Consider the following 13,767-nt stretch of genomic DNA (forward strand, 5'->3'; position numbering starts at 1 on the left):
AAATATTGCAGGGTGGAGTGCAACGGCGATGGGTTCAAGGGCAGTCTACCTACCTACCTAGCTGCTGCTAAACGAGTGAGTCATTTAGAACACGCCTCTAATCAATAGCAACATGACTTATAGGGAAAATCTATCCTGTCCCCGAAAGACTACCCAAGTAGGTAAGTATCGTCTGAATTAATATGCCTTTATACGGCTAGCAGTTGCCCGCGACTTCGTCGTCTTCTATTTTACCATCCTTAACGGGGGATTTTTCAAAATAATTTATATTGATTTAAAGCTAATAACCTAAATAGCGATTAGTATGTACGTAACTTCAAGAACATAGGACTTAGGTACATAGAAACTACTAATCCCCTTTTTACCCTTTTAAGGCGGTAATTTCTCAAAACCGTTTCTTAGCTGACATTTACTTCCTAAAAAAATTACCTTTCAAGTGTGTAGGCTTTATACTTCCCGAGATTTCGTGATTAGTGAGTGATTGGATGATACGCAGCATCCATGAAGACTGAATAGCTCCCAGCCAAGACAGTGCTGCTTTCTCTATGCGCATAACCCTTGCGTCAACCAGTATTGGATGGGAACTACAGATAGATAGTGGCGATAACAATAAATCAGTAGCGGTCAATCTAGCACTGGAACTTTATTCCCTGCATAGCCGGTTCTTCAAGACTAACTTATGCAGAATTGCCATCCAATTCGGGGTTTTCATATCTAGAAGCTATTTATCCATATTGAATAGTATAGAATACACATTTTTTATTTACCAGAACAACACAAACAGACTTACATACGGAGTTACTTAAAATTCTATGATGTGTCGTGCCAATAAAAAGGTTCCAACTCAGTTTAATGTTCCAGATACTAATGTACCCACAACTCTAGTACCTGTCAGTACCTATAGAGTTGAGGGAAGTCCAGTTATGAAATCACATATAAAAACAAAAGTAAACTTCATAATGGAAAGGAGATGAAAAACCAATTTTGTATCGAACAGTTGAACAGTACTTTTTCATGAAAAAAGGTCTGTCCAAGTTTCGATTGCCGGCTGGGGTTATTAAGTTTTATTACTTTTTACTTCTTTGAAATCTAATCTGGTTAATTACCAACTTAAAATACTGTCATAATTTGAGGCCGCGTGGTGTGGCCTAGCCGTGACGGCGATCGATAGATTGCATTGGGTAAGCACCGTTGACCCAAGGCGCAACTGAATGATGTAAAGTTTGAATTTGTTCATTATACTTTACCGACTTGTATCGGGAGGAAGGTATGCCTTCAGTCGTGGTCGTTATCATTAGCACCTGCACGGCTAGTGTGGGCAGGAGACAATTCTATCCCCGGAAAAAGGATAGAAATTTATCTTCATTTTTTTCATTTCATTTTTCATAATTGGGGGATGTAATTTTTGTCTCCTGCCTGTGCTAGCTCTGCTGGGATAAGTTATTGTACGGAAGCCCACCAACCCGCATTGATTGAAACAGCATTATATATGGTTATAATATTCGTCTTGCTAATGAGAATAGGCACGTGGCCAGCCATAGGACTCTATACATGTATATAACTACTACATATATAGGCTTTTTTTCAATAATAATAAGGTACTTACTTATTGAGTTAAAGGTAACGATAACGGATGGCCTTCAAAGACTACGATAGTCGCTCTAATAATGTTTTTATCGACTCGTATAAAACATATTCCGAATATCCAATTCTATGAAATAAATATGAGAATTTTCAGATTATTCTTAACTGTTAATAATAAATTCGGCAATCGAAAACGGACATATTATAAGGATACACATTTTGCCTACTCAGTTCCCCGTGAGGCTTAGAGCGAGCCGATGGTTGCTTACTATCTGGGCACAGATAGGTGTATCTTGGAGGACTGATAAAGTCCGTCAGTCGTCACATAATTTTCAGTTGCAGACGCGCCATTGGCCGCCATGGCTTCGAGCGAGTTCGCCGTCAGTTTCGCCGGGAAAGCTTACGACCTCCGGCACTTCGTCAGAGACCACCCCGGCGGGGTCAACACTCTGGAGAAGTTCCGCGGGAAGCCCATATCGCAAGTGATGAGGGCGTACGGACACAGTCGCAGTGCGTACCACATGCTGAATGACTTCCAAGTGGCCAGTGGCAAGGATGTGAACCTCACGGGGGGTGTTAGTGCTAACGGCAGGATCATTACTAAGGACGAGGCGGATAAGGACGAGCAGCAGATCGCATTCTTAGAGGAGCTCGAGGTACAGTTACATTACTTTTTAAGCGACTTAAACTACTAAAAACGTTAAAGTTTGAAAATGAACATCCGAATAGTATAAAGATAGAGGGTAATTTTTTTTTTTTAATCTCTTATCCCTGAATAAAAAATTTGAAAACGTGAAATGGTGAAAAGGAGTGAATAATCTCATTTAAATTCGTTGAGAATGTTGATATGTTTATACGATACGGTAGGTACTCCTCCTAATCTTTCACATTAAAATATTAGTGAACATGACAAACTTTTTTTTAAAATCAATAAGTGATCTTCATTTGATAACGAGTATGTTTTTATTATTCGAAATGAACACATCGTGCTTGGAAATTGGGCGCTTGCAGTCTCGTAAAAAATACTTACGTGTACAAACTTTTATTCTTTAGTGAACGGCTGATGAAGGTAATGATCAGATAATTAGTCCTTATTTAGATCTTGAAAAAAATCAGCAATAAAACTATCAAATCAGGCTTGATACCTCATATAATTTGGTGCAGTTTAGGTTAGCTTACTATATTTTCATTTACCTAATTGCGAGCGCTTCCAAAAATTAACTCTCACATAATTTGGTAAATATATATGCATGCATGCAGTTTTTCTCACTAGGTTTTCCTTCACCTTCAAACGGTGAAGGAAAACCTAGTTAGAAGCAAGTTATATTTAAATTGCTTAAAATAAAAATGCACATAACTCCGAAAAGTCAGTGGTACGTGCCGGAGCTCGAATTCGTTCTCCACGAAAGGCCTTACCGACTAGGCTGGTATTCTCAATGATTAAGTTACACTACTTCCCAAATATATTGTGTTAAAAATATCTATATTTTGTGTTTAATATAATAGTTTTTTTTAGACCTTCTTAAGGTGTACAATATTGAATTAGATTTGTTTGAACTATCTCATACGCTTCAGCCAGTGTTGAAACCCCGAATATTATCAATCTTTCTATAGCATTCTATGCATATATTATACACACATAGAAACTATTCTTTTTATTCATTTTATCTATTACAAAAACATATCAAAATCTGTTGCGTAGTTACAAAGACTTAAGCATATATATATACTATGTCTTCGTTTTATACTATGTAGGATACTAATTTTAGTAGAGAATATTGCAAGTGCCACTAATAATGTATTAGTCGCGCGCCACCTTATATGAACCTGTGACATGTGCGATTGTTAACTTGAAAATTTGGAATTTTACATAGAAAACTATTGTATGTCCATAAGTTCTCAGTCTCAGGCTACGTGATGAATCTTGTTCCACCATCGCCAGCACCATATTCTATACACTGTGTCGTTAAATTACTTAGAACCTTGTATGGAATACAGAACCTTCCACCAAATAGCTATGATAGTATTGTATAATAAGCTAGCTGTTACCCACGTTATTCGTCCATTTTTATTATAATATGCCACCCTTTTTATCATTATATTTAACGTAAACCCAGACGGTGATATCGAGTAATGATATTGTTTCTTACTCAAAAAAATGTTTTTCAGTAAATGTAAATTAAATTGAGAAAACGCGAAAAAACCGTGACCGGAGTGTTGAAGACGATTCTAACATACACAATTAACTGAATTGATGATAATTGGCACGTAAACTTGACCTGAAACATTAATAAAATAGGTCAAGTGCGAGCTGAAATAAAACGTGCACTGAGGGTTTATTGCGGAAACCAATTTAATTACAAAACCTACTTAATAACCTATCTATCTAAAGCTAGAAAACCTGCATAAATCTTTTTTCCTATCTAAGGAACACCACAGTAATACAGAGGCTAGGCTTTTGGTCATATTAAGAGAAACAATAAATATGACCTCCTTCAGTTCATTATTCAGGGAATATAACCGGCAAAAGAGCATCGTGTCTGAAAGAAGAAGATCTTTTTTCCATTAATTTTAGGACATACCCGCTTAGAATACAACTTGTAACACATATTTGTATTTTTTTTATGTTCAAATATAATTTTTTTTTAACTTCACAATCAGACTTTAAGTTATAAGTAATAGAAATGACAAACTAATATTAATATTTACAATAAATATAAGCCGTCTAACTGTTCACTGGCTGTTTGGGTACAATACCCAAAATGCTGGCGCTATTGCCCCTTTGAATTGCTAGACTTAGGGTCACCAGACGGCAAGACCAATTTTGAGACACGATGTTAATAAAATTTTTCGTGTCCGAAAACCAAACGTTCATTATTAGATATTACAAACCAAATGAGTCTCAAACGCATGCGCCGCAAAAACGTAGTCATTGCAAATAACGGAGTATTTACGGCGCTATTAAATTGAACTATTTGCTATTTGTATTAAATTTTAATATTAAGTAATTAACCTTATTCTAAATATTGGTAAACCCGGAAACTTCTTTTTAACAAACAGATAGGTAATCATTATCACTGATAACAAAAAATTGTAAGGTAAACCCACCAAACAGCGTATCTCTCACTCCTGTTAGATATCCGGGCTAGTGCTCAGCCATGGGGCAATAATTAGGGTGACCAGTGGCATGCACTTCATACATGCACAAAAGCTCTGCACACCCTAAAATTTTTATATAACCCATTAATGCGAAGGATTGTTCCATTTTATGACATCTGCCTTCTTTATGCATACCCTGGTCAATAACTCTGTGCACGCCACTGAGGGTAACGATGATTATTTAATTCATTTCTGGATCAGAGTGCACCCGTGTATGCAATTTTCCTGGAGATTGACCACCGAGGCTGAAATCGATCAGGGAAACTGTTTGTTTGTTTGTTTAAAAAATAAACTGAGATAACAAAAGACAAGATCTACCTATATAATAACTAATAAGTACAAATTCGGTACGTAATAATCCTTTAGCAAACGCAAAACATCAGAAGTACTTTTTTTTCTTACTCCGTTAAAGATAAGTATAAACTACTTAGTACGTATAAGTAGTTTATACTTAAGGTATACTTAGTACTTTATAGGTAAGTAAAAGGCATTTCCCTTGAAAGTTCCATTTTATATATCTATTGAAAAAGACAGTTCAGCAAGAAATTGTCCCTTTGTAATTCTGTAAAAGACACCGCACCTGCCTGATGAAGGGCACTTGAAGTGAAGTTCAAAATTATAATTTCAAAATAAGCTCTTTCTAGCTTTTGACCGCCTAAACCAATTTTTAACGATAGGTATGACGAACAATTACGGACTGTTATACAAAATTGTATGTTCTAATTATCACCCGTAGCTTAGGGTGAAATTCAAAAACGTTTTACAAGCTTCCCCTGAAGTTACGGTATCAAGGGCAAAAAAAACCGACTTGTGGTTACTGAGATTAGTGCGTCCAAACCAAAAGAACCAACTCTTCAGCTTCATTATTAGTTTATGGATAGATAGTGTCTATTAATTATCCACAGTAGATAGTTAATATTTTTAACTTGATTCATAGTTCTTCGAACTGTCATCACAACCGCACATGTTTTATCTGTATTCCGAAAAGCGATTCGTCAGTGTTGATAAGCGATGACCAAATATCGATTGTATCTGTTAACTTAACTTGCATTGCGTCGTGTTACTGCTAACACTCCAGGGTTATTACATGTGCCCATGTGAGCAATAATCATGTGGGCATTAGCGATAACCGGCCGTTGTATGTATATACACGGTACTGCTAAATACGGATATCGCTAATCTATCGCGTGCCCATGGGCACATTAACATCACTCTGTGGTCACTTTTATTTTCTTGTTCATGTTACTTCAAGTTCTGTCTTGGATGTTTTTGCATAGACAAACTTTCTTTTCCCAGATCATGCGCACGACATTTTTTTAAAGTCAGAATGACGGTTTCAACCTCAGAACCTAACACAACTCTCTAAACCATAATTTGACAGGTCTAAAAGTAAGGCTATTCTTATGCAAAGCATTGTAAAAAAATATTAGGGTACACCATAATTGACACCACTTTCTCACTAATGGCCAATTCGAATGTTTTATAAGTTCAGGCAATATTATGTGAACATTCTATATTTTATAATCGCAACATGATAATCACAAGAAGTGGGGTTGGTGGTTGATGGAAAGGCATTAACTGTTGACCCAAAAGAAAAGGAAGATGGGTGACCTACTCGTTTAACATGTCGTATACCATTTCTTAGAGAAAACATGGGTACCTAGTAGCTACTATAATTTTCACTAACATCTGAATATATTCATCTTTAGCTAAGAGTCAATTTATTCAGATCACAACTGAAGTTCGCCATTCTGCGTTGGAGAAGCGTGGGATTGCGTATCTCTATTTCTCTCTCCTGACTGATTTAGCATACGATCTCGAACTCGCTTTCGAAGCTCTATAATGTCTGCGCCAGTTTTCGAAGCATTTGTATTCGTTTGGGAAACCGACGCATATACTAGCTATTTTTATTGCTATAATAGCTTTTTGATACGCTTGTATGCTCTTATCGCAAAACGTGCGAAATCATGCGCCGAAAATATTTCTTTTGTCGGTCCATCAATGCAATAATTCTTTAATGATAACTTATCAGATGGTATGTTATAGGTAGGTTTTGCAGCAGCGATCTTAGGTGGCCCTTTCACTCTGATGATTTGCGATAAATATGTTCATCACTTTCACGTTGTGGAAATCTACTTCTTGTAGGATTAGGCAATTCGATAGAAACCAGACACCAAGCTGTTCTGATTTGGCAAATCGTTCGAGTGAGGATTCATTTGTCAAACGTGTAAAAGATACTTACGTGTAATTTAGGCCAGCGGTTATCTGTGTTATCGCTGATGGCGGTATCTACTAATTTGGGGATTGTCCGCTATCGATCCGGGCAGTAATAAATGTTAATCTTCAACACCCAGGAGTGACTCACCGCACAGTTTTCATTTACACTGAAAGGTGAGAGCGGGCGCGCTCGCGTCCATATCGCACTCAACGATTTCAACCCGAAAACCTTGCCTTTTGAGATACCCCATTTTTAATAAAACTTGAAATTTTTGTTACCGATAGGTTTTCCTCCACAGCATCATTAAAAATAGTGGTAGTAGTTTGCATTTGTTGATTCGGATGTTTTGAAAGGAGTTATATTCAATTTGTAAAAGTTTTTTTTTTAACACAGGGGTGCAATACATAATTACATAATGGAGTAATATACCCAATTGAATTCAGAGAGGTGTAGGCTTTAGCGCTTTAGATACCATGCCTATAAGTTAACTGTTATAGGACGGCATATTATTTATTTTTTGGAATTATTATTCATATAACTTTAGTACTGGGTAACTGTTGCTGGAAGGCTGGAAGGAAGCAATAGAGGATATTAAAATTATGGCTATGGGCGGCCGCAACAGCTTGTAAAACAGCAAGCCGCGCCCGCTGCCGCCAGTTGCGGTGAACATAGCCACCCTTCGGGAAAGCTTTATGCCCAATGAAATACTCACAATTTAGCTACCGTGCTGCAACTACTTATTGATGCAAAAACTATGATGTTCAACAGCGCGCTGATTTATGAAGCCGAAAAGGCGAAAAATCATCCACAACCTAATAATGTCCCACTACATTCTTATTGGGAAAAGGGAATTAGAGCAACGATCCACCCGGCTTAGTTAATGGAAAGCAGAAACAGAAAGCTTATTTCGTTAGTCCGGGTTGGTGCTGAGAATTCCTTAAAAGAAAAACCAATACTGTTCCCCAATTACTGTCCCCCTGTGGAACTGTGGAAAAGAACTGTGATTCGGAGTAGAACACGCTTACCACTAGACCAACGTGACGTGGTATATCGTGGTATAGCTATAAGTACCGCGTCGCGTTAGTCTTGCAATTAGTGAATGGTTTTTAATTCAACGAAAAGTTACCTTTATATTGTGGATTGAGATTTCTTCAGATTTAAGTAATGGTAATATACACTCAAGATGTCAGCTGCCAGTAGGAAGGGTAGGTTACGTTTTAAAGTTGATTAAAAATGGCTGGGCGAGAAGTTTCAGATCTGCCACGCTACGTCGCGTCGTAAGCTAGCTAGATAGGTACGTAATACTACAAGTACGTAATGTTGTTAAGTGAACATTATTTATCGAGCTGTTGAATTTCGCTTCTAATCACCGCTAATTGTCGACAGCGCGTCCGCGGTCCAGCGTCCGTTTCTACACGAAGGTCGCGCCGGCTCGACGAGCAGCTGGGAGTAGGATGTAAACAAGGAATACCGATCGGAGTCGTAACATAGAGAGGGTCGCAGCAGGAAGCCGAGGAAAAGATATACTGCTCTAAATATATACTAGCTAGCTGTTGCGCACGTTCTCTGTCCGCGTTTATTGCGTATTTCTCACAAATCCCGTGGGGACCGTTATTTTCCTAGGATAAAAAATAACGAATGACGGAGAGTATTTAGTGTTTAGTATGACTAAACACTCTAAATACTCTCCGTCCTGTCAACTATCCCTATCGCAAATCAAAATCCAGTTTAGCGATTTAAGAAGGGCACAGAAACAAACCAAAAATCACTAATTATTATCAATCAATCAAATAAATAAATAAATATACGACGACAGTACACACATCGCTATCTAGCCCCACAGTAAGCGTAGCTTGTGTTATGGGTACTGTGATAGCTGATGAATATTTTTTTATAAATATACTACACATAAATACTTATAATATACAGATAAACACCCAGACACTGAATAACACTCATGTTCATCACACAAACACTCTCCAGTTGTGGGAATCGAACCCACGGCCTTGGACTCAGAAAGCAGGGTCGCTGCCCACTGCGCCACTCGGCCGTCATTTTTAATCAATTAAATTTTTGTCAGAATGTGGTAGATGTAAATCAATGCACATTTATCTTTGAATTCATATGAATTTTTCGGGATTGCCATTACCCACGAGAAATGTTGAGCTAAAAAAGTTGCAAGGTTTCATGTCTTAACGATATTATACAGCAAAATTGTTAAAGCGTTCAAATATACGATACTCAGAAACTACCATTAGACTTATTATTTATTATCCAGGTTTAGGAATCACTACTCAGAAAATCAAAAGAAACAAAAGTAACCTCTACAAGTAATTGCCAACTCATATAAAGTAGGTATTTGCAACTCGTTGAGCCATGCTCGTCAACGAATTTCCAAGATCTAAAATTTATGTTTTATAACTCTTAACTAAGTAAGTATTCTGTGTAAAGCTTTGTCCGTTGTCCACTGAGAGACTAAGTTTAGATTAGGTGTAGGTTTTCAGGTTAAAATAAAAGATCTTTTACGCGATGGTTGCCTGGAAGACGTACCTTATAATTTGCATTTTTGGGATTCATTTCTGCGGTGTACAGTACAAGTGCATTAATTCATTGCCATCATTAGGTATATGGATGAGAAAGCCAAGCACCATCTTTTACTACAATAACTTTAGAAAGCTCATGCGATGACCACGATTCAACGTCAAAATCAAATCATCAAATTCTAAAAGTCACAGGTCATCCCACGATCACTGTGAAATATTCCGTTTAATTTGTTCCAGAGCAGACTGGACTGGTCTAAGCCTCTGCTGTGCCAGTTGCACAAGATCGCGCCCCACTACGAGCAGTGGGTCAACAGCGCCGTGTACCGCAAGTGCCGGCTCTTCAGCAGCCCCGTGCTGGAGAGCTTGACCTTCACGCCGTGGTACATCGTGCCCATGTTCTGGATCCCCATCATTGTGAGCCTGGGCGTGTTGCAGTTTCTTGATCACGTGTATTGTGGAGGTAATTTAAGGATCACGATACACAATAGTGGTTCAGCCTCCAACACTTTCTCCTTAGGCAGCAATATGTTTTAGTTGAACTCATGGGGATATACGATGTACTATAGGGCTCCATTAGATTATTATTAGAGGTTTTTGTGACAGAGCTTGTCCGGGAAATACTACTGCCATACTTATTTCTGCCTCAAAGCAGCATTGCTGTCGCCAATCTGCGTTGCTGTATAGCAGTCTGAGGGGCGTGGTTGTTGGTGTAATTATAGGACACCTAAGCCTCAAGTTGACGGACATAGGGTTGCAGTTGTAGGACGTGTACCTTGCATGCCCTGCGAAGTATTTCTCTGCTTTTAGGCGATGATTTTCCACTTTCTATCAGTTGGGCCATTGGCTTAATTAAAAAAAAGATTTAAGTTGGAACTGAAGTGACGAAATATACTTAATTCTTCCGTAAGATGACTAATTTAAACATCGTAATAAGCAGACGAGTTTAGATATGGTATTATCTTTACAAATTAGGTTAAAGTGATCAAAGATATTGGAATTAACATTACAAAAGTCTGACTTATCTTCTTCGCATATAATTAAATTTGCTGATCAAATCTTCGAATTGGACAAGATTTAATGCTATTATAATAAAAGCTCGACATGATCGAAAGCCAGCTTGAAGATAATCTTCCAATTCTTCCAATTATTATTCAATTAGCCCTTTGCTATCGTCTGGTCTGGAAAAAGGAGCTACGGCTAAATCATAAGTATTTTTCTCTTCCTATACATTAACGAATGTGTTATCAGCAGTTAAGTTCTTTAAAACCGGACACTGTCAGTAGGCCTCGTCCACAAATTCAAAGATCGTCTGATTGCTATATTGGGAGTTTTTCTGACCGTCGAAGAATAGTATTAGCTATAGTTTATATAAGTAACTAAATAAAATAGGCAGACGACCGTTCGCTCTCAGAAAATACATGTTCAGTAGTATCTAGATCCTTATAGAATGTTGATATTACTGTTACTTGATAGTATCCCTAATTCAAGGCACGCTTCTGCATCACAGGTTCGTGTGAGGAAGCTACCATGTCGGGGTTCGAGTTCATAGGCCACGTGGTGTTCGGCGTGTTCCTGTGGAGCCTGCTGGAGTACTCGCTGCACCGCTGGGTGTTCCACTACGACCCGGGCTCCTCCGTCATACTCATACAGATACATTTTCTGATACATGGAATGCATCATAAGGTAACGCTATAAAGAAATATACTTTGCCGTGGGGTGACGACTAATTACAGATCAGTAGGCCGTATTCTCTATCTCAGTTGACAACAAAATTAGCTAGCCACTGTATAAATTGTCCACCAAGTAACCTGTTAAATCCATGATTTGCATTCTGTAACCTAATTTTCTATCTATATTTGTTTTATCTCGGTTAGCAGTTTCAATTATTACACAATATATAATCATGGTTTGAGCGTTTAATTGGTGGTAACTTTCGACAATGGTTAGCTAAACAAATCCTTGTCTTCCTGCGGGTGTCGTACGAGGCGACTAAGGGAATATAACGTGTATGCACGCGCTGTTGCATCCTAGTCCAGCTATCCATCTAGTTCTATCTACTACGATCACTAACCGATCTGCCCAGCTTGATTATGTGCATTCTCTTGTTGGGGAAACCTTTAGTCCAGAAATGGACTGGCTCATCATACGGGTGGTTACTCTACTTATTTTTACAGACTTGATAAGAACAAGAGCCCTTAGGCCGTATCATATGGGGTTGGCCTAACGTGTGTTCTTCAAACTTGAAGACAGGGTAGGGTTTTTAATTTTGGCATATTACTTACGACCGGCTTTATTTCGGATTTTTGTTTTTAAAGTTGAAGTTTGTAATCCCCTTTTATTCGCAAACTCTACATAACATCCAAATTAAATTGACTTCATGCAGAATTGTCAATATTGATCCATGTATCCATTTTAATCATTTATTTATAGCTTGTTTGTTCGTTTGTATTCCGAATAAAAAAATAATTGAGGCTGTCAAACTTCAAAAAAGGTGTTCAACGTTATTTTGAATACACAGAACTTGCACCATTATAGATAATAATATTGCTTGTCTCGTAGGTACCCTTCGACGGGCTGAGGCAAGTTTTTCCCCCGCTGCCGGCGCTGTTCCTGGCCTGCATCCTCTACCTGCCCGTCTCCATGGTGCTCGCCTTCCCGTTGACCAAGTTGACCGGCGCACTTATAGGTACAAACACACGATCAAACAGTTATTAGTAAATTTCAAGCTTCGTTTCTTATCTAAGTTATTGGTCGGCTTCTTCTCAATAGAATCTGTTGGCTGTATTCTTATCTTGCGGCAAAGTAACTACAAACAGATCGACTTTTTTTGGGCTTAATGTAAAGTACTTGAAATAAATCCTTACTTCCTTACTAATGATACACTTACCTATATCCTCTATTTATTTATTTATAATAACGCTGATGACTGCCAGTGTCTTTGTTTGTTTTGTACATCCTAAAACACTTTTTTAGGTTGCAAAGGCAGCCATATCATTAAAATGATCTTTTAAAGGCGACCCCAGCGTACGAAGCCGATAAAAAGGTGGTAAGGTTGAGAGTAACAGAGGCATTTTTTATCTATATAAAACCTTAATGAACTAAGAACGCAAAGTGTTAGTGAATTTATAATTTGAAATGTTTATCCCTGTGATATGCCGCGCGCGCGACTGCCTCTACTCGGCAACCACGCACTGAACCTTTTGCTTTCGCCGCGCAGGCTACCTGGCGTACGATATGATGCACTACTACGTGCACCACGGCGCGCCGCGCAACGGCACTTACCTGTACGCGATGAAGCGGTACCACTCCAACCACCACTTCCACAACCACGACAAAGGTACACTTATTTGTTCCACCACAAGTTAGACCTCGACTGTACAGTCACAATTATTACTATGTTTTTCGGGATGAAAAGTAATTAACAAACGTCATAAAAGTGTAATTGATTGATCATATATTGTTCAGTCTTCATTACACAAAATATAAGGTACAATAAAATAAAATAATATAGACGAATCTTAAAAACTAGATATTAAAAAATGAAGTGTGTCATAAATATTTCAACTAATATTTAAAGGCACATTGACCATTAAAATTAAGAATTTATCCCTTTATGTTTCAGCATTCGGCATCAGCAGTAAACTGTGGGACCATATCTTCAAAACTCTTGTGCAAGTTAAAAATCTGGGATTCAGCTTGCATTGGTAGCCGGTGGGAAAGTATTTAACGGTGACTTTACATGTCGCTGGTATTCAACGACATTATACAACGTGTAAATGAAAACCGAAATTATACTTCGCAGGCTTTAGAGGAACATTATGTACTGTCTCTGAGACATGTCTGTGAAATCAAAAACCTAATAGTTTTTGAGTAAACCACTGCCATAGGTTTTACTGAAAGAAATCAGATACAGCCCTAACATCACATGCAAAATTAATATCAAGCACCGGGGAGCGTAGGTATTATGCACGTGTTGGTCTTTTATCTTCAATAGGGCAGTCATAAGTAAAAACTTGTAGTAAATTCGTTTGTATGGAATATGAAATATTCTTATGAATCCTTCAACATTATTTCGTGATTCGATTACACGTTGTATACAAAGGTATTTAGAAAACGGGGTACTAGGAAAACATCTACTTAGCATATATTTGTGTTGCCATATAAAAGTATGCTAAAAACCATAATTTGCTGAATGTAAAGACATGATAAAAGATTGAAACGTGTATGCGTTTGCGTGTGATCGTGTGCTGTAAATTATTGTTT

At 37.9% G+C, this 13,767-nt stretch overlaps 1 protein-coding gene across 1 annotated transcript; it reads left to right on the forward strand.

Moving 5' to 3' along the window:
* The first annotated feature begins 1,943 nt into the window (after positions 1-1,943).
* On the forward strand, positions 1,944-13,291 carry LOC120626972 (fatty acid 2-hydroxylase). Its single transcript, XM_039894790.1, has 6 exons — positions 1,944-2,240; positions 9,742-9,964; positions 11,012-11,187; positions 12,064-12,190; positions 12,722-12,841; positions 13,127-13,291. The coding sequence occupies exons 1-6, from the start codon at positions 1,944-1,946 to the stop codon at positions 13,210-13,212; spliced, it is 1,029 nt and encodes a 342-aa protein (XP_039750724.1). The 3' UTR covers positions 13,213-13,291.
* Positions 13,292-13,767: the final 476 nt, after the last annotated feature.

Source organism: Pararge aegeria, chromosome 10 (assembly GCF_905163445.1).
Source record: "Pararge aegeria chromosome 10, ilParAegt1.1, whole genome shotgun sequence".
NCBI lineage: Eukaryota > Metazoa > Arthropoda > Insecta > Lepidoptera > Nymphalidae > Pararge > Pararge aegeria.

Excerpts from the sequence above, each read along its gene's own strand:
- LOC120626972 (XM_039894790.1), top strand. The coding sequence starts at position 1,944 with ATGGCTTCGAGCGAGTTCGCCGTCAGTTTCGCCGGGAAAGCTTACGAC. Across the intron at positions 9,965-11,011 it reads TGATCACGTGTATTGTGGAG|GTTCGTGTGAGGAAGCTACC; the intron begins GTAATTTAAGGA and ends TCTGCATCACAG. Across the intron at positions 12,191-12,721 it reads GTTGACCGGCGCACTTATAG|GCTACCTGGCGTACGATATG; the intron begins GTACAAACACAC and ends TTCGCCGCGCAG.